Here is a 22,181-nt window from a genome sequence, read left to right as displayed (position 1 = left end):
GTAGTATTTCAGCTGGTGCTTATTTAATGTATCCATAATTAATGAATGTATAATCATTAGTGAAGTGGGATTAATGCAAAAGACATACTGACATCTGGCACATGTATTAAAACAGCTCCTTGGGCCACAGGGAATTAATATGCCTGGAGGGAAACAGCTTGTAAGCTACAGAGAAATCATATGCTTATCAGGAAATAATTTCTAAAATGAGAGAGAAAGGAAGAAAATGGATTTGCCATTTTCATTGGCTGTTGGATTGACTATACAAAGAGATGGTAGTGACTTGATTGGCTGAACGGTAATGATTCTTGACGTCAGCAGGTCGTGCATCCCATCACACCAATCACACTCCTGATCTTGTGCAAGTCCTCGGCCATGCAATTCCCTTTGCTATTGGCTGACCTGCAAAGAGCCACACCTTGTGGGGCACCGGTCTTAATCCCAGGACTAAAGTTACTGAAGTGGGTGACCAAGTACTGTCTGGGATCTTACTTTGCCCTAAATGATATTCATCTGAGAATGTCCCTAAAAGCAGTCCAACACTGCCCTTTCACTGACTCCCTGACCACAGTGAACATCATCACACTCAACCTATCAAAACCCTTTCTCACCCCACTCCTTCTCCCTCATCCTCACCATTTCCCCCTCCCTCACATACACACTCCTATGCATTCACATTGTTCCCCTGCCTCTCCACACACTGCTCCATTCCCTATCCACAGTTTAACCTCTCCCTGTCCCCATCATCTCCAACCTCTCTCCTACTCCAAACCTCTCACCCATCTCCACCCTATCACCTGCCTCACTCTCACATTCCACCTCCCTTATAGGCATCCGTTAGTCTCGTGAAACCATGGATTTGCACCTTGGAAGGTTTCCAGGGCACAGGCCTGGGCAAGGTTGTATGGAAGACTGGCAATTGCCCGTGCTGCAAGTCTCCCCTCTCCACGCCACCGATGTTGTCCAAGGGAAGGGCATTAGGACCCATATGGCTTGGCACCGGTGTTGTCGCAGAGCAATGTGTTGTTAAGTGCCTTGCTCAAGGACACAACACGCTGCCTCAGTTGAGGCTCGAACTAGCGACCTTCAGATCACTAGACCGACGCCTTAACCATTTGGCCACGCGCCAACTACCCCCTACCTCCATCTCAACCTTTTGCCTCTTTTCAGATTCAGATACTGATTTATTTATCATGTGTACATCAAAACATACAGTGAAATGTGTTGTTTGCATTAACAACCAACACATCTATGAATGTGCTGGGGGCAGCCTGCAAGTGTCACTACATATTCAGGTGCCAACTTAGCGTACCCACAATGCTTGGCAGAACAAGCAACAAAGCCCCTTTCCTCCCTCCCAACCACACACTCAGACAGACGGTCCTCCAACCCCAGTACAGGCCTCAGGTCCTGTAGTCTCCAGGATTCAGCTATCAGGCTTTGACTTCCAATCACCTTTCAGGCTTCATTTTTCAGTATTGAACTGCCCCTCCCTGACTAGCCGACGACGGGACCTCACTCCTCTTCTCCATTCTGTTCCAATCTTTCCCGCCCCAGGCCCCACTTTGCCCTCTTCCACACTCCACCCTCTCCTCTAACTTCAGCAGCCCTTTATTTTGTGAATGAACTTCGGAATGCAAGGACCCGACTTTCACTTCAGTACCCTAAATTGTGATCCTTAAAATTCCATACACGTGGGTTCAAATCCATTTCTTATGGATTTTTCCCTCTGTGGCCAAGGGCTTTTTCCGTGAGGGATGAAAGAACATATGAACACAAGGGAAGAAGGAGTACACCTCCCAGCCTCTCAAGCCTACCCAGACTTCTTTCCCTCACCCATGCATATGGCCAATCAGCCCCAAGGCTTAGCGCTGAAATATGCCTTCTGATTTTGTGCTTTATACTCTGTACTTTTCATTCTTTGTTTTGTTGCTGTTCGTGTGATTTTTTTTCGCATGTGGTGGGGGAGGGGAAGGAGGTTTGATGTTTGATGTTTTCCTTTGCATGGATTGGTTCCACGGTTCTTTGTTTCGTGACTGTCTGTGAGGAAGACAAATTTCAGGGTTGTAGACTGCATACATGCTTTGATAATAAATGTACTTTGAATCTCTTTTGACTCTTTGAAGACTCAGCTCCTCCTCTGTGCCCCTTCCCCATAGTCCTCACTTCCATGTTCTTTCAATTTATTCCCCTCCTCATTGTTTGCTTCTAATGATTTAACCTCTGCGACTCTCTACAAACGAGTATTCCAGAGATTCTTCAACCATTTCTGTAAGATATCTTAGGGAAATTGCTTTCCTTTATTCTAAGCCCTGACCCCTTTGCAATTAACCTCTATAAGCCAGTTGCCTTTGAATTAATTCCACACCAGCTTGTTAACTTTTGTACTTCATGCACCAGAACACCTCGATCTCTATCTACACTGAGTGTCTGCCATATTAGGTACCTCCTGAATGCTCTAGCCACTGAATGTAAGTTATTGGTCTTCTGCTGCTGTATATGTTTTTCACTTAAAAGTTGCTGCTTCAGGACTTCGAAAATACTTTACAGCCATTACAGAAAGTTTTGTTATATAACAAGTGTTGGAGTGAAACATGACAGGCAATTTATATATCGCAAGCTCCTGCAAGTGGATTGTCATAATGCAACATACACTCAGAGACCACTTTATTAGGTGTCTCCTTTAACTAATAAAGTGGCCACTGAGGGTATGTTCCTGGTCTTCTTCTGCTGTGGCCCATCCACGTCAAGGTTCAGCAGGTTGTGCCCTTCTGCACAGCACTGTTGTATCACGTGGATTTTTTGAGTTACTGCCGCCTTCCTGTTAGCTTGGACCAGTCTGCCTATTCTTTCTGAGCTCTCTCATTAAGAAGGCATTTTCACCTACAGAACTGCTGCTCTCTGGATGTTATTAGTTTTTCACACCATTCTCCGTAAACTCCAGAGACTGCAGTGTGTGAAAATCCAGGAGGTCAATTCCAGATAATGCACTGACTACTCATGGTGTGGTCCTCGCTACATGGGGAAATGAGGTGAAGATTTGCTTTTCTGCTTGCAGGACCTGGACCTTTTACTTCCCTCACAACTTCGTTCTCCGCCTCAGTCTCAGTCTGAGCGCTCTCATCTTCAGTCTATTTTGCCATCCCAATGAAGATCATGCTGTGCTTGAGAAAAAGCACCTCTTCCTCTGACTGACCAGCTCGTGGCATTTTGGAAGGTCACTAAATAAAAACAAAACTTGTAGATACTCGAATTCCGAAATTGTAAAAGAAAAGTGCTGGAAGTACTCATCGTCCTGATGAAGGGTCTCGGTCCAAAGCGTTGACTCTTTATTTCTGTCCATAGAGGCTGCAGGCCTGTGGAGTTCCTGCATCATTTCTGTTTGGCATGAGAATTGCAAGCCACCGGACAACTAGACCCTATGAAAGATTGCAAAGATTGCTGAGAGGATCATCCGGGGTCACCCTTCCACCCACCTGACATATTTATCAGGAGTGCTGCGTACACGGGGCTCGTAGCAGTGTGAAGGATCCCTCCCATCCATCTAGCAATCTCTTTGGCCCCCTACCATCAGGCAGGAGGTACCACAGCATCAGGACAAGGATAGTTAGGATAGGAAACAGCTTCTTCCCCCAGCCCATGAGACTACTGAACTACTGCCACCACTATAACCTTATATTCCGCTTGGGTAGCCTTCAACCTGATGGCATGAATATCAATTTCTCCTTCTGGTAAGTAAATCCCCCCCCCCCCCCCCCCCCCGCCCCCACATTCCTTACATTGACCTTTTACTTCCTCTCACCTGCCTAATATTTTCCCTGTGTGCCCTCCTCCTCCTCTTTCACCTATGGTTCACAATGCTCTCCTATTGGTTTCTTTCTTCTCCAGTTCTTGACCTTTCCCACCCACCTGGCTTCACCTTTCACCTTCCAGCTTGCCCCCATCTTTTTATTCTGGCCTCTTCCCCTGTCCTTCTCAGTCCTGAAGAGGGGTCTCGGCCTGAAACGTCGACTGTTTATTCATTTCCACAGAGGCTGCCTGACCCGCTGAGTTCCTCCAGCATTTTGTGGGTGTTTGCTTTGATCAATGGTTATACCCTGAAGTAGTAACTGGGTTCCTCACAGAAAGTGCAGGGCTTTTCTAACACTCACTCTTGCTTTAATGGAGAATGCCGGAGAACCTCTGATCACTTGAGGACAGCCACCTGGACTGAAAAATTCTCTAACTCTCTTGGCAGCCAGAAATGATCAAATTTGCTTTAATCTTGTATTTATCTTGCAACGTGCAGTTTACCAAACATTGCATTAATCAATAAATAAAACCCACCACTTTGCTGAAGTCAGCATTCTTAATCTACATGGTTACTGTGCCTCATCAGATATAAAGATTTACGAGGAAAATCAGTTAATGACCTTGCAACAGGGAAGGGAAATTATCAGTGAGCCTGTGATAACAGCACAGAGGACGTCTCTCTTTGCTCAGTGATCACTAATATTGAAGTAACCTGTGTCTATTGCATCATTCACAGGAATGATTGGCAATAAAAACTGAATGCTTTATAACACTAATCTAATCTGGAAGGCAGCAAACATGATCTATTGAAAAATAAGCAAGATATCACAAGATCACAAGATCACAAGACAAAGGAGCAGAAGTAGGCCATTCGGCCCATCGAGTCTGCTCTACAGCTCCCCCATGAGCTAAACTATTCACCCATCTAGTTCCAATTTCCGGCTTTTTCCCCATATCCCTTGATACCCTGACTAATTAGATACCTGTCAATCTCCTCCTTAAACACCCTCAATGATCGGGCCTCCACAGCTGTATGTGGCAACGAATTCCACAAATCCATGACCCTCTGGCTAAAAAAATTTCTCCTCATCTCTGCTTTAACTGGGTACCCACTAATTCTAAGACTATGGCCTCTTGTCCTGGACTCACCCACCAGGGGAAACAACCTTTCCACATCTACTCTGTCCAACCCTTTCAAAATTGGAAATGTTTCTCTGAGATCCCCTCTCATTCTTCTAGACTCTAATGAATACAGTCCAAGAGCCAACAAATGCTCCTCATATGTTAGCCCCTGCATTCCAGGAATCATCCTCGTAAATCTTCTCTGAACTCTCTCCAACATCAGTACATCCTTTCTAAGATAGGGGGCCCAAAACTGCACACAGTATTCCAAATGAGGTCTCACTAATGCCCCATAGAGCCTCATCAACACCTCCTTACTCTTATACACTATTCCTCTTGAAATGAATGCCAACATAGCATTCGCTTTCCTTACCACCGATCCAACTTGGTGGTTAATCTTTAGGGTATCCTGCACGAGGACCCCCAAGTCCCTTTGCACTTCCGATTTTTGAATTTTCTCCCCATCTAAATAATAATCTGCCTGAATATTTCTTCTTCCAAAATGTACAACCGTACATTTGTCAACGTTGTATCTCACCTGCCATTTCTTTGCCCACTCTCCTAAGTTAACTAAGTGTCTCTGCAACCTTTCCGTTTCTTCAACATTTCCTGCTCCTCCACCTATCCTGGTGTCATCCGCAAACTTAGCCACAAAACCATTTAATCCATAATCCAAATCATCGATATACATCGTAAAAAGAAGTGGCCCCAACACCAACCCCTGCGGAACACCACTAGTAACCGGCAACCAATCAGAATAGGATCCCTTTATTCCCACCTTTTGCTTTCCGCCTATCAGCTAATGCTCCACCCATTTCAATATCTTTCCTGTAATTCCATGGGCTCTCATCTTATTAAGAAGCCTCATATGCGGCACCTTATCGAAGGCCTTTTGAAAATCCAAATACACAACATCCACAGCCTCTCTCTTGTCAATCTTATTCGAGATTACCTCAAAAAATTCCAATAGGTTGATAAGGCAGGATCTTCCCTTCATGAAACCATGCTGGCTTCGGCCTATCTTGTCATGCATCTCGAGGTATTTCATAACCTCGTCCTTGCGGATTGACTCCAACATCTTTCCAACTACCGATGTCAGACTAATAGGTCTGTAATTTTCTTTTTGCTGCCTCCTTCCTTTCTTAAATAGCAGAACTACCTTTGCGACCTTCCAGTCCTCTGGAACCATGCCAGAGTCTATTGATTCCTGGAAGATCATTTCCAATGCTTCCACAATCTCCAAAGCCACCTCCTTCAGAACCCTTGTGTGCACCTCATCCGGACCGGGAGACTTATCTATTCTTAATCCATTTAGCTTCCCAAGCACTTTCTCTCTAGTAATCTTGACTGTGAAAGGCTTGTGTAATTATTCTGTGGAATATCTAGAATTGTTTTGAATTACTCTTTCCAGGACTGTCCATGTTGACTGTCACAAGCACATCAGGAGGGGCATAGCTGTAAGACCATAATTAGGCCATTTGGCCAACAGAGATGCTCCACCATTACGCTGTGGCTGATCCATTTTTCCCTCTCAGCCCCAGTCTTGTGCCTTGTTCCCGTATCCCTTCATGTCCTGACTAATCAAGGATCGAGCAACCTCTGGCTTAAATGTACTCAATGACTTGGTCTCCACAGCCGCCTGTGGCAATGTGTTCCACAGATTCATCAGCCTCTGGCTAAAGAAATTCCTCCTCATCTCCATTCTAAATGGACGTCCCTCTATCCTGAGGCTGTATCTTCTGGTCCTAGACTCCCCACCAGAGGAGTCATCCTCTCCACATCCACTCTATGGAGGACTTTCAGCATTTGATTTGTTTCAGTGAGACACCCCCTCATTCTTTTGAAATTATTTCTGAAGTAATTCCAATCACTATAATGAGGCTGTAGGTCAGAAAATCAAAACAATACAATCAAAAATAGCTCAGACTTTGGATCAGGAAACGTGGGAGAAAGAATGGAAGGTAATGGGAACAGGAGCGGGCCTCATGAGCAAGCTCTGCCTTTCAATATGATAGGTCATCAGTTTAAAACACTGGCCCCATTGCTGCCTGACCTGTTGAGAATTTCCGGTTTTCCTTGGTTATCCATCGTAACTTACTTTTATTTGTATTAAGAACACATTGCCAGTTCCCTCATCACAGCAGCAGGAGGATATGGAGTCAGCTTTTAAAATCTTGGAAATAAAAGTGATCAATAAATGTGAAGCCAATTTATAGTAGAGAAGTTCAATTGCTCATTGATATCCTTAATAAAAGATAATCCTTAATGAGTCTTGATGAAGGACCTCAGCTCAAAACATTGACTTTTTATTCACTCCATAGATGCTGCCTGACCTGCTGAGTTCCTCCAGCATTTTACGTGTGTTGCTCTGAATTTCCAGTATCTCTTGTGTGTTTATGAAAGACAAACTATTGTCCATACACAGTTGGACTAGTTTGTGACTTCAGCTCCACACTTCTGTGATTAACCTTTGAAGTGGTTCCCCTAAAATTTCGAGCTCACCCTCAACGGGCGATAAATCTACATCTTGTCATCAACACCGAGTTAGTGCAAATCAATTAAAATAAGTTAAACTCCATCATGAAGGTTGCAAACTAAAGTTGGAGAAAGAAACAAATCAAAACGGGAAGTTTGAAACATCTGTGGAAGGAGGGACTGACAGGGAGAGATTAAAAATGGACAGTTAGCTGGAATTTTTATATGTAGTATTGAATTGTGGTGACTGTAACTTGCCTATTGAGCACAGGCTTACGCTAGGCGTAGCTGAATAAACTCAGATGCTAGAGATAGGAAAGTCAGAGTGAGAAAATTAAAGTGACAGGCTACTGGCAACTCAGGGTCACCCATGAAGACTGAACTTCAGGTACTTGGGAAGTCGAAGGCCTAATGACTGTGAATCTCGGAGGCTGGAGACCGAAGACAGCCTGTTCTGGAATTGGAGGACTGTGTATGTGCTTGGGTGGGAGAGAGGAACGGGGAAAGATTTGATGTTGCTGCTTTGTATGTCGTTTTTTTTGTTGTGTTCTGTGTTGTTCTGCCGAGCACGTTGGGAATGCTATGTTAGCGTAGGAATGTGTGGAAACACTTGCGGGCTGCCCACAGAATATCCTCGTGTCTGTTGGTTGTTAACGCAAACAACACACTTCAGTGTATATTTCAATGTACATGTGATGGTAAATCCGAATCCAAATCTGAATCTGATCTGCGAATCTGAGAAAGGCTGAGGAAAGATGGGACCTTGATTTGAAGCCTTACAGACACTCTCCAGGTTATGACAAGTTTCCATTTCTGAGAACTATTCCTAATCAGAAATGAACAAGATCAGCGTGTGGGAGAGGGTCACAGAAACAGTGGTGAAGGGAAGTGAGCGTGTGCAACCGGCTCACTGAGTGAGCGAGCGAGTTCTGCTCAGTGCTTCTAGCTCTGCTCGGTTCCAGCCAGCCCAAGACTTGGGAGGGAGAAGTGGAAATGCCTCACCCCCCACCCCGCAGCAGCCAGGAGATCCACCCCACAGATCTTCCAAATCCTCGACTGTATGTATAGGCTGTCCATAAACGGAACATTCACAACCCGGGAAGGACCTGCATTTCAAACATCCCAGTTCTCTTTCCATGCTGCACTGAAATGAAAATCAATTTATTTTGGATTGTCCAGGTTTCTGTAAAGCCAAATACAGTAGCATTCAAAAGTCTTAGGCATATATATACAGCTAGGGAGCCTCAGCCTTTTGCAGTGTACTGTAGTACTTTTCTGTACTGCACTGTACTGCTGCCGGGAAAAAAATGGCATATGTGAGTGATGATAAACCTGATTCTGATACGGGTCTCTGTTGTGGACTGAGAGTGGGAAGGGGCCAGGGAGAGGAGAGGGAGCGGGGAGCACCAGAGAGACATTCTGTAATGACCAATAAACCGATAACCTTGCCTGGTGTCTCAGGGCTGGGTTTGTCTGCACCCGCACCACTACCCCCCACCCCTGGCATTCCTTCTCTGCTTCTGGTCCCACACCCATCCCGCGGCACTCCACTCTCACCATTCTTTGCTCCCATCAGATTTACGAACTCGCTCTGCGCTCCACATTAACAAATACAGTACTGCGCAAAAGCCTTAGGCACCCTAGCTATATATATGCGCTGAAGACATTTGCACAGTACTGTATGTATAGACAGTCCCTTATTCTGCACGGGGTCTTGCGATTTTGTTATGTTAATCTGGGGAATGCGGCTTTGTTGTGTTTTAACGCTGCAGAGAGTTTGCGCTAACAGTTTGTTTTACTTTAAATGAGATAACCAGGTTCTATTAGCCAGTGGGTGGTTATGTATCATTTTGTTTTCGGATGCCATGCTGTATGATATGACTGTGGACTGGGTTTTGGCGGGGAGTCGGAGGAGAGACGAGGAGGACGGCGGACGTGCGGAGAGGCTCCGGTCGATCACTCAGGGTGGTCCCGAGCCGTGGGTCGACGGAATTCGGGTGGTTGTCTGACGTTGAATTGAGCTCCAACGGTAGTGCACGAAGAACTTGGACTTTGATAATTGTTGGCGCCTTTTTTTTCCATTACTTTCCTCTCTGTATCAAATGCATATTAGTGTCATAGAATTAGTGATATCTATAAAGAGTATTTGTTAAAATTTACTGGGTGTGCTGGCTGCTGATTGATGTTTGTGATTGATTCGGGTGGCAACTGACCCTGAGGGGAGTGTTGAAGCAGGTGCTGGGCGGGATTTCCCCTAGACATACACGAGCCAATATAATGGAACGTTACATCTCTATTTCTCTCTGTTTTGATTGCAGATTAAGCTCAAACATCTTGACGTGGTTCAACATCGATACTCAGTGTACATATTTGATTTGGTTGATGGCTAATAGAACTGTAAAAAGTTTGAAGAATTTTCGTGACTATCTTCTGAGACCAATTGTTTTTTTTTAACTTGCAGATTATAATATCAAATCCTATCATCTTCTGTTTAAAGTAGCATAAATATTTTATTAAATGTTAATTTTTACTAATAGTGCTTATTCCATTGAATCTAAAACCCAGTGGCGTCTCTTCAACCCCAACCTATATTACACAAAATGTCCTGTGTCTCTACAACCCCAACCTACATTACTCAAATTATCCCGTATCTCTACAACCCTAGCCTACTTTACTCCAAATGTCCCATGTCTCTACAACCCCAACCAACATTACTCTACATGTCCCGTGTCTCGACAACCCCTACCTACATTATTCATATTGTCCTGTGCCTCTACAACCCCAACCTTCACAAGATCCTGTCTAATTGCCTTTTAGTGAAGGTGAACATGTTCCCCTTAAACTTCTCACCTTTCACCCTTAATCCATGACCTCTAATTGTAGCCCCAGCCAACCTCAGTGGAAATGCCTGGTTGCATTTACCCTATCTCAACCCCTCATAATTTTGTATCTCTACCAAATTTCTCCTCAATCTTCTATATTCCAAGGAATAAAGCTCTAACCTATTCAATCTTTCCTTTTAACTCAGGTCTTCCAGTCCTAGCAACATCCTTGTATATTTCTTCTGTATTCTTTCAACCTTATTTGCATCTTTCCTGTAGGTAGGTGACCAAAACTGCATACAATACTCCAAATTAGGCCTCATCAACATCTTATTCAACTTCCACATAACATCCCATCACCTGTACTCAATACTTTGATTTATGAAACCCGAAGTGGCAAAGCTTTCTTTATGACCCTATCTACCTGTGCTGCCACTTTCAATGAATTACGGACCTGTATTCCCAAATCCGTTTGTTCTACCACACTCCTCAGTGCTCTACTGTTCACTGTGTAAGACCTACCCTTGTACTGAGGTGCAACAACTCACACTTGTCTGCATTAAATTCCATCTAACATTTTTCTGCCGATTTTTCCAGCTGTTCCAGATCCTGCTGCAAGTCCTGAGAGTCTTCCTTGCTGTCCACAATACCCTCAGCCTTGGAGTCATCTGCAGATTTGCTGATCCAGTTAACCACATTATCATCCAGATCACTGATATAAATGACAAACAATGACACAATAAATGACAAAAAATGACAAATGACACTGCACTGATCTGTACAGCACTCCACTCGTCAGAGGCCCCCTAAATCCCTGAACTCACTTTGCAGAAACTCATTACTCTTCCCACCAGCGTCATCAGACCATGACCTCTGGCTGCTCAACCTCCCACTTAAGAATCCTGAGGATTTGCTTCAAGATGTCGCAGATCATAGCACCCAGGAGGCAACATACCATCCAGGAATCTCATTCTCGTTCACAGAAACTCTATTCTGTTCTTCCCCTAACTAATGAATTCTCTATCACTACAGCTTGCCTCTTCTCCCCCTTCCCTTCTGAGTCACAGAGCCAGACTTAGTGTGGTGACTTTCCTCTGTTAGATCATCCCCTCCAACAGTATCCAAAGTTATCGAGGGAGATGGCCCCAGGGGTACTCAGCACTGGCTGTTTAACCTTACCCCTTCCTGACTGTTACCTAGTCTCCTGTGTCCTGCACCTTGGGTGTAACTATCTCTCTGTACGTCCTGTCTATCATCTCTTTAGCCTCCCGAATGATCTGGAGATCATCCAGATCAACTGTTTAATGTGAAGTGTTAGAAGCTGCAGCTGGATGCATTTCCTGGAGGTGGACTCATCAGGGACACTGGAGGTTTCTCTACCTTCCCACATCATGCAAGAGGAGCATTCAACTATCCTGCCTGACATCAGTACTGTCCTAACTGTGCAAATATAATGAAGGAAAACACAAGTAAAAGGATAATAGAGAGAGGATGGCACCACTTGAGGATAAAACGGGTAACATTTACTTTGATGCAGTGAATGTGAGTGAAGTACTTAATGAGTAATCTGCATCAATATCTACCAAGGGAAAGGATACGGAGGACCAGGAGATCAGTGCCGAGTTGTCAAATAAGTTAGGACATTTAGAGGTCAAGGAGGAAGAAGAGTTGGGCCTCCTAATGAGTATTAAGGTGGATAAGTCCCCAAGTCCAGATGGGATTTACCCCAACTTATTGAATAATAAGAGATGAGATTTCTGGGCCCTTGACCAGTATCTTCATGACCTCGTTAGCCACAACAAGGTCCTGGAGGACTGGTAAGTGGTGATTATTGTACCGCTATTTAAGAAGGAAACATGGGAAAATCCTGAGAACTATACACTGGTGAGTTTCACGTTAGTCGTAGAGAAATTGCTGAAGAAAATTTTTAGGGATAGGATAGATGAGCATTTGGAAACCCATGCCCAATTAGGGAGAGCCAGCATGGCTTTGTGCGGGGCAGGTCGTGTCTTACCAAATTGACTTAGTTTTTAGTTAAGCTTGATGAGGGCAGGGCAGTGGATGTTATCAACAACAGTTTTAGTAAGACATTTGACAGAGTCCCTCACGGGAGGCTAATGCGGAAGATTAAGATGCATAGGGTCCATGGCAAATTGGCTGTCTAGATTCAGAACTGACTTGCACAAAGAAGGCAGAGAGTAGTGGATGAAGGGCCTTATTTGAGCTGGAGATAGTTAGCGGTGTTCTGCAGGGATTTGTGCTGGGACTACCGTTGCTTGTACTGTATATAAATGACCTGGATGTTAATGTGGATGAGTGGGTTAGGATTGGTGGGGATGTGGATAGTGTAGGAGACTGGCAAAGAATACAGCATGATATAGATCAGTTGCAGATATGGGCTGAGAAATAGCAAATGGAGTCTAACCCAGATAAATGTGAGGTGTTGCACCTCAGTAGGCAAATTCAAGGAGACAGTACACTGTTAAGGGCAAGTGTTGCTGAGCAGAGAGGTTTTGGGATCCAAGTCCATAGCTCCTTGAAAGTGGCTGCACAGGTCGATAAGGTGGTTAAGAAGGCTTATGGAATGTTTGCTTTTATTAGTTGAGGCATTGAGTTCAAAGGACAGGAGGTTATGTTGCAACTTTATAAAACTCTGGTTTGGCCACATATACAGGTCAGGTTGCCCCATTACAGGAAGAATGTTGAGGGTGTAGAAGAGGTTCACCAGGATGCTGCCTGGTTTAGAGGACATGTGCTATCACCAGAAGCTGCATAAACTTGGGCTGTTTTCTCGGAGCATCGGAGGCTGAGAGGAGATCTGATAGAGGCTTGCAAGGTTATAAGAGGCATAGATGGAGTGGACAAAGAGTATCTGTTTCCCAGGGTAGAAATGTCTAATACCAGAGGGCATGCATTGAAGGTGAGAGGGGGTAGGTTCAAGAAGATGTGAGGGGTAAATTCTTTTTACTCAGAGCTGTGAATGCGTGGAATGCACTGCCTTGTATGGCAGTAGAGGCAAATACATAAGAGGTTTTTAAGAGATATTTGGATAGGCACAAGGAAAATAGAGGGATACGGACATGGTGTAGTTAGGAGGGATTAGTGTTTGGGTGTTTTGTTTTTTAGCTGATTTGGACAACATTCTAGGCTGAATGGCATGTTACATCTCTCTTTTTCTTTCTATGTAATAACTACATTGGGGGAGGAAATCTACCTACAGCTTTTTTTGCAATCTCTCACTCAAGCCTTTCCGTGCTGAAGCCTCAAAATCCCCACTCTAACAAGTTTTCAACACTTTATTGATAATTTGTCTCAGGCAATCACATCTGTCCACCCCTACGGATGTGACTTGCCCGTGTAAGGCTCACATTTCTTGCGATTATCTGAGATTTCCACGCTGTCAATTTGAATTCAGCTCAAGATATTTTCTGGCGTTTTACTAACTTGATGTACTAATGAATAGAATGATCTGATCGGATGGTAGGCAGACAAAAGCTTTTCACTGTATCTTTGTTCATGCAACGATAATAAATCAATATACAGCAGAATGGCTCTCGATATTTTCACTTCCATGAATGGCTTTATAGAGATTACCTTTAATTTTCACATATACATCAAAACATACAGTGAAACGTATTGTTTTGAGTCAAATCAAATCAGCAAAGATGGTGCTGGGCAGCCTGCAAGTGTCACCATGCTCCCAGCGCCAACATAGCATACACACCATTCACTAACACTTACCGTTCAATGTTGGAATTTAGGAGGCAACCAGAGCACCTGGAGGAAACCCACGTGGTCATGGAGAGAAGGCACAAACTTCTTACAGGGAGATTGTCTCAGTAGTTGTTGAGGTGAACGAAAGCAGGGAAAATAACAACCAGGCCGGAAGATGCCCATCTTGTCAAAGACACTCAGTCAAGTTCCAAACAAGAGAAAATCTGCAGATGCTGGAAATCCAAGCAGCACACACAAAATACTGGAGGAACTCAGCAGCCCAAGCAGTCCATTCGTCCTGATGAAGGGACGGTCCGAAACGTTGACTGTTTACTCTTTTCCTTAGATGCTGCCTGGCCTGCTGAGTTCCTCCAGCATTTTGTGTACGTTGCTCTCAATCAAGTTCTTTTTTTTATATGCATGGGGACAAAACATACCTTAGCACGGAAGAATTAGTAGTCTGTTTGCACTACGAGTCGGACTCTCTGGGCTGGTACCTGAGGGATTTTACATCTCCCCTTCTGTTTTAATCAGTTCTGTTTTTATTTCTTCATTGTTAAATTTGTCTTCTGTGTAAAAGTGTATATATGCAAAAATAGTGTATGTACATATACATACACCATGCTTTTGTCACCTTCATCCCTGATTTTTCTGAAGCTTTAGTGACCTGCATTCAATATTACAACTGGCATTCTTAGTCCACTGGTTCCCACCCTCATTGCAACCTGCTGCTCTAATTTACTCTTCACCTCCACACTGAAAGCTGGAATTTGCTTTCCCCCCACCATCGTGGATACCTTCATAAATGTGGCATACATTATTAAGCATCCCCACCACCCAGAACATGCCCTTTTCTCATTACCACCATCAGAAAGAAGTCTGAAAAAAACACACACACACACGCACAGTGTTTTATGAATAGCTTCTTTCCCTCTACCATTAGGTTTTTGAATGGACAATGAACCCATGAACACCATCTCACAATTTTTCCTCTCTTTTTCCTATAGTTATTTCATTTCATTTACATATACACACACACACACACACACACACACACACACACACACACACACACACGATTAATTACATAACTAAAATCACATTTAATTAAAATTAAGATTTATATGTATTATTGTAATTTAAGTATATTTTCTCTATTGCACTATATTGATGCTGCAAAACATCAAATTTCCTGATAATTGTCAGTGACTATCAACCTGATACCGATTCTGATTTATCAGCTTAGCATTGTCTCCTTAAATGCTTGTCTTTACATCATCTGAATCAAGGAGATGCTTACTCAGTGGACCCTGACCCTTCTTGAAATTGGATTATTAGTTTTCAATCACCCTTGCAGCTTAAATCACCAAGCTAAATAGCTAAATCTTTTTCAGACTGAGTTGAATGAACCCAATTCTTCTCTTTAGATGTGACTCACACAGACAGACAGAAACACATACATACACATATATATACATGCACACACATATATTTATATATATAGTGTGTGTGTGAGGGAGAGAGAGAGAGAAGTTTTTGCACAGTACAATTTATGTGTTGCACTGTGCTGCTGCCATAAAAAGAAATAAACTTCATGACTTATGAGAGTGACGATAAACCAGATTCTGATACGGGTCCGTATTGTGGACTGAAGCACCAGAGAGACATACTGTAATGATCAATAAACAATTGTTCGGAGGAATAGTGAAGAGTATCTGGATCAGACCAATAAAAGCGGAATTCTGGTGATGCCCAGCAGGCCAGGAAACATCTGTGGAGGAAGGCATAGTTTTGACATCCTAGCACAACATGTATAAAGAGGATAGAAGGATGGGGAAAAAAATAAGAAATGAGATAGCAAAGAGTTTTAGTGCAAAGTTTCACAGAAATCACTAATGTACAAATTTAGCTTTTGGAAGGTGCTCTACTCTATTTAAAAGCTTTGCCTTTTGAAGCCAGACAATCAAAAGACAAATGTAGAAAGCTGAGAGTTGAGCTTATAGAGGTGTATAAAATCGGAAGGGGCACTGTTGATAAGGTAAATAGCTGCAGTCTCCTTCCCTGGGCGTGGGTGTCACAAAAAACACGCAGCAGAGCAAGGAAGTCTTGCACTTGAAACCTTAACCCCACTTCTCTATCTATTGATAGCAAAGAGTATTTCTAGCATTTCCTTTGAGTTTTTTTTAAACTTCAGACTTCAAGAATACGCATTTTGTAACCTTTATTTACTGAAGAGGAAATGTAAAAACAAACATTCACCTTGCTGAACCTGGGCATTGGAGGTTGCGCAATTTTGGAAATCAGCCAATAATTGCTGGCAGACTTGTCTCTGTCCCGACTAGTCTGCCACTTAAATCCAGCCTTCACCCCCATAATGAGGTTCAGAATTCATTGACATACCGTTTGTCGTACATATTTTTGTTTTGCGGCAGCAGTACAGTGCAAGACATAAGAGGAATGATATAAATTACAAAGTAAATAAATAACGCAAAAAAGGAATAGGGAAGTAGAGTTCATGGACCGTTTGAAAATCTGATAGTGGAGGGGAAGGCGCTGTTCTTATAAGGGTGAGAGGGTCTTAATGCTGGGTTCCTGTTCTCCGACTGCAGTCCCCCTTTAGTTAACAAATTGATCTCATTCAATTAACTACTGTGGTTAAACGGCGTCTGATTATTACTGCCTTACAATACGTGCTCTGTCTCGACGGGGATAATCTACCGTCTTCCTCCCCAAATCCCTGATGACAAACAGCCAGTTAAAACTCGCCCAATTCCTTTTCTGCCTTGCAGGATCCGGTAAGGTCCCGGCCATCAACGCTTATCTTCGGACTGAATTTATAGCACTGCGCAACTCATTTAAGTGCCACAGTCAGACGCAATATTATCTGATAACGAGAAAGTGAGTATTTGACACTCAGGGCTGGCATCTCAAGGTCAGATTAAAGAAATGAGCGGTTTCACTGGCGCATATAATGGTGAACTAGCAAGTGTACTAACTTCCGTAAAACTACCCAGAACTTCCAACAAGTTGTGACCCTAAACAAAATACATTCTTACCGACAGGTAGAACCACGAAGAACGGGAGCCAGCAGAGTATAAAGCCTCCCACCACTATTCCTAAGGTCTTGGCGGCTTTCTTCTCTCTGGAGAACTTGAAAAGTAAGATCGAAAAGTGCGTCTTAAGTTGAGTGCTTTTGCTTTTGGAGCCGTGGTCGGACAGTCGTGGGGAGCTTTCTGCCTGGTTGTCTCTGCGGTGGATGCGTAAGGTTACCTGGTCCTCCTGCAGCCTTTCTCGCTTGGTCCCAGCGTACAGACCCTTGGTTTCTCGTTTGGCCACAATGTACACCCTGCAGTACATAACAAGGATGATGGTCAGGGGAACGTAGAAAGACCCAAAGGCGGAGAACAAGACGTAGCCCGGTTCCTCGGTGATTTTGCAGATGGTCTCGTCTTGTGGAGGAGGTTCCTTCCACCCGAACAACGGGCCAACGGATATAACCAGAGCCAGCATCCAAACCGCTACCAGAGTCAACAAAGCCCTCTTCTCCGTCATGATGCTCGGGTGTCTTAACGGGTAGCTCACTCCGATATTTCTGTCGATTGAAATAACGCACAGACTCATGATGGACGCGGTGGAGCACAGGACGTCCATGGCCGCCCACATGTTGCAGAAGACGCGCCCAAATGCCCAGTAGCCGAGGATCTCCATGGTAGCGGAGAAGGGCAGCACCGAACAGCTGAGGAGGAGGTCGGCGATGGCGAGGTTGACAATGAAGTAGTTGGTCACCGTCTGCAGGTTCCTGTGGCAGGCCACGGAGAGGACGACCAGGATGTTCCCCAGGATGGCGAAGAGAATGAAAGATCCTAGCACAATGCCCAACACCACTGCTCGAGTGGGATTCACCAGGTGACTGCAAGCCGTGCAGTTCTGGATGAGAACCGAGGTCTTGTTTTCCGAGAGGAGCCCCATTTCATCTGGGAGATGGGGGATGGGGGAGTCGGGGGGGGACGGGGGTGGGGGGGAGAAGAGACCTCACTTTTGTACAAAACTTTCACGGAAAAACCTCAAACTCAGTGTTGGGAACCACCCACGCCTCGCCCTGCGCCGCTGTTCGAGAGGAGGAGGCCGAGGAAGTTCCCGGTGCTTGGGCGAAGAATTTTCAGGTCCACTTTACAGTTCCCTGGGTCTGCCCTTCTCTCCCACCGACAGGGTCCTGCAGGGAGGGGAAGAGCGCACGCAAGTCAATGGACAACAGTTTGTTCTCTCGAACCGCTCTGATAGCCAGTACGCGTCTGAACGGTATTGACTTCCAGTTGACACTTACATCCCCTATATCTCATCAACATGCCCCACCCCTAGCTGAAAGAAAGCCCATTTCAATTCCAACCAGAGAGTCGCCAGTTACAATTGATTTTACTGAGCACTGACCTCTTGCGTCTGTCCTGCATTGCTTGCGTCAGCTTACCAAAAGGACTCTTCGATAGCTGGAAAGCCGTCGAACAGAAGACAGCAGACTATGGGCGAGTGTGAGGATGTTTGAACAAAATGTTTTCTAACAGATCGCGAATTCTGATGCAGGGGAAAAAAAAGAGCCCGGAATATTTAAACGTGACGAATCGAAACCAGTTCGTTGCTGCACATTGCAATGGTCCCACTAACATCTCCAAGTTAATTAAACAAAACCCAATCTCTCACACAGCCCCGTCACTGTTTCAGTTTCCCACCTTGCCCCCTGCATATTTACATTCTAGTCCGCGAAACATCCTATCTCCCCTCGCCGTTTATAATATTACCACGTTCTGCCGTCCAGAAGCTGCAGCGGAGAAATGATCGCGGTCCCTGGACTTGCAACTGGTGCGTGTTAGCTCAGGCGGCGAAATGATTCGCAGTTCTAAGAGCGCCCATTGCCATTGACTCTCTGACCAATCGTTTGAGTGGACGGAGGGAGTACCAACTTGGTCGACTGTCGCATCATGTAGTAGCCCCGCCGTTTGGAAATATGACGAGCTTGTAAACGCTGGGGTGTTTTCCCCAGAGTGGAGGAGATCGTGGGGCGGCTGATTAGAGATATGTAAAATAAAATCATAGCAATAGTTAGTGTGGATAATAAGACTCCCCCCCCCCAGCCAACTTTTTATTCTGGGGTCTCTCCCCCATCCTTTCTAGTCCTGAAGAAAGTTCTCTGCCCGAAACGTCGATTGTTTGTTCTTTTAGTCATAGTCATACTTTATTGATCCCGGGGGAAATTGGTTTTCGTTACAGTTGCACCATAAATAATAAATAGTAATAAAACCATAAATAGTTAAATAGTAATATGTAAATTATGCCAGGAAATAAGTCCAGGACCAGCCTATTGGCTCAGGGTGTCTGACCCTCCAAGGCAGGAGTTGTAAAGTTTGATGGCCACAGGCAGGAATGACTTCCTATGACGGTCTGTGTTGCATCTCGGTGGAATGAGTCTCTGGCTGAATGTACTCCCGTGCCCACCCAATACATTATGTAGTGGATGGGAGACATTGACCAAGATGGCATGCAACTTGGACAGCATCCTCTTTTCAGACACCATCGTGAGAGAGTCCAGTTCCATCCTCACAACATCACTGGCCTTACGAATGAGTTTGTTGATTCTGTTGGTGTCTGCTACCCTCAGCCTGCTGCCCCAGCACACAACAGCAAACATGATAGCACTGGCCACCACAGATTCGTAGAACATCCTCAGCATCGTCCGGCAGATGTTAAAGGACCTCAGTCTCCTCAGGAAATAGAGACAGCTCTGACCCTTCTTGTAGACAGCCTCAGTGTTCTTTGACCAGTCCAGTTTATTTTTCCATGGATGCTGCCTGACCTGCTGAGTTCATCCAGCATTTTGTGTGTGATGCTTTGGGTTTCCAGCATCTGCACAATTTCTTGTGTTTATAATAAGAGATTTTCCTCATGCAGTACTGTGCAAAGGTCTTGGGACACATACAAAAAAATCTGTAAAGTGAAGATGCTTTCAAAAATAAAGAAACAAAAAGTTTCTAAATATCAAAAAAATACAAAGAGCAGTAAACAGTAAAACCAAATGAAATCAATATTTGATGTGACCAGGGCATCAATTCTCTTAGGTACAGTGCCCTGCAGTTTTATAAGGAAAGCGGCTGGCAGTTTGTTCCAAGCATCTTGGAGAACTTGCCACAGTTCTTCTGTAGACTTTGGCTGTCTCGGTTGCTTCTGTCACTCCGGGTAATTCCAGGCAATCTTGATGATGTTGAGATCAGGGCTTTGCAGAGGCTGTTGCAGAACTCAAACATGAGGAATTCTGCAGATGCTAGAAATTCAAGCAACACACATAAAAGTTTCTGGTGAATGCAGCAGGCCAGGCAGCATCTATAGGAAGAGGTACAGTCGACGTTTTGGTCCGAGACCCTTCGTCAGGACTAACTGAAGGAAGAGCTAATAAGAGATTTGAAAGTGGGAGGGGGAGGGGGAGATTCAAAATGATAGGAGAAGACAGGAGGGGGAGGGATGGAGCCAAGAGCTGGACAGGTGATTGGCAAAAGGGATATGAGAGGATCATAGGACAGGAGGCCCAGGGAGAAAGAAAGGGGGGGGGAGGACCCAGAGGATGGGCAAGGGGTATAGTGAGAAGGACAGAGGGAGAAAAAGGAGAGTGAGAGAAAGAATGTGTATATATAAATAATGGATGGGGTACGAGGAGGAGGTGGGGCATTAGCGGAAGTTTGAGAAGTCAATGTTCATGACGTCAGGTTGGAGGCTACCCAGACGGAATATAAGGTGTTGTTCCTCCAACCTGAGTGTGGCTTCATCTTTACAGTAGAGGAGGCCATGGATAGGCATATCAGAACGGGAATGGGACGTGGAATTAAAATGTGTGGCCACTGGGAAATCCTGCTTTCTCGGGCGGACAGAGTGTAGTTGTTCAGTGAAACGATCTCCCAGTCTGTGTCGGGTCTCGCCAATATATAGAAGGCCACATCTGGAGCACCGGACGCAGTATATCATCCCAGAAGGAAAAGGGGGAGGGGGGAAACCCAGAGGATGGGCAAGAGGTATTCCCCCCCCTCCCCCTTTTCTTTCTCCATAGGCCTCCTGTCCCATGATCCTCTCATATCCTTTTTGTCAATCACCTGTCCAGATCTTGGCTCCATTCCTCCCCCTCCTGTCTTCTCCTATCATTTTGGATCTCCCCCTCCCCCTACCACTTTCAAATCTCTTACTAGCTCTTCCTTCAGTTAGTCCTGACGAAGGGCCTCGGCCCGAAACGTCGACTGTACTTCTTCCTAGAGATGCTGCCTGGCCTCCTGCCTTCACCAGCAACTCTGATGTGTGTTGCTTGATTTTCCAGCATCTGCAGAATTCCTCGTGTTTGCGACTTTGATAATAAATTTACTTTGAACTTTGAAGTGCTTCAGATCTTGTTCACTTACCACATGGTGACTTGCATTAATAGGGGACTCGATAGTGAGGGGAACAGACAGGATGTTCTGTGGATGTGTTAGAGTCAATTGTTAAGGATGAGGTGATGGAGTGCTTGGTGACACAGGACAAGATAGTATAAAGTCAACATGGTTTCCTTCAAGGAAAATCCTATCTGACGAACCTGTTGGAATTTTTTGAGGAGATTACAAGTGGGATAGATAAAGGGGATGCAGTGGGTTTTGTATATTTGGACTTTCAGAAGGCCTTTGACAAGGTGCCACACGTGAGGGTTAAGAGCTCTTGGTATTACTGGAGAGTTACTAACATGGTTAGAGCATTAGCTGATTGGTAGGAGGCCATGAGTGGGAATAAAGGGATCCTTTTCCGGTTGGCTGCCAGTGACTAGTGGTGTTCTGCAGGGGGTCGGTATTGGGACTAATTCTTTATGAGGGAGTAGCGAGGCTTCAGAAGGAATTAGACAGATTAGGAGAATGGGCTATGAAATGGCAGGTTGGCAGTCGGTGGTGAGTGGGGTGCCGCAGGGGTCGGTGTTGGGCCTGCAGCTGTTTACCATTTACATTGATGATTTGGAAGAGGGGACTGAGTGTAGTGTACCAAGATTTGCTGATGACATTACACTGAGTGGAAAAGCAAATTGTACAGGGGATGTGGAGAGTCTGCAGAGGGATATAGATAGGTTAAGTGAGTGAGCCAAGGTCTGGCAGATGGAATACAATGATGGTAAATGTGAGATCATCCACTTTGGAAGGAATAATAGAAGAACAGTTTATTATTTAAAGATTGCAGCATGCTGTTGTAGATAGATATAGATAG

The 22,181-nt window shown here is 44.7% G+C and overlaps 1 protein-coding gene across 4 annotated transcripts in view; it reads right to left on the bottom strand.

The window, feature by feature from the left end:
• LOC140201850 (alpha-1A adrenergic receptor-like) overlaps positions 1–18,832 on the bottom strand; it is a 42,630-nt gene extending 23,798 nt beyond the window's left edge. The window contains exons 1-2 of one of the 4 annotated variants that reach the window (XM_072266576.1): positions 18,719–18,832; positions 16,982–18,138 (exon numbers count right to left, since the gene is read on the bottom strand). In XM_072266576.1, the coding sequence (XP_072122677.1) occupies positions 16,982–17,894 (913 nt within the window). In that variant the 5' untranslated portion in view covers positions 17,895–18,138; positions 18,719–18,832. Of the gene's footprint in view, positions 1–16,981; positions 18,253–18,353; positions 18,397–18,718 lie in introns of those variants that run through there. The other 3 variants (XM_072266578.1, XM_072266577.1, XM_072266575.1) reach the window with 3 other exon arrangements.
• Positions 18,833–22,181: the final 3,349 nt, after the last annotated feature.

Source organism: Mobula birostris, chromosome 8, assembly GCF_030028105.1.
Source record: "Mobula birostris isolate sMobBir1 chromosome 8, sMobBir1.hap1, whole genome shotgun sequence".
Classification (NCBI taxonomy): domain Eukaryota; kingdom Metazoa; phylum Chordata; class Chondrichthyes; order Myliobatiformes; family Myliobatidae; genus Mobula; species Mobula birostris.
This window is presented reverse-complemented; position numbering and strand designations above follow the sequence as displayed.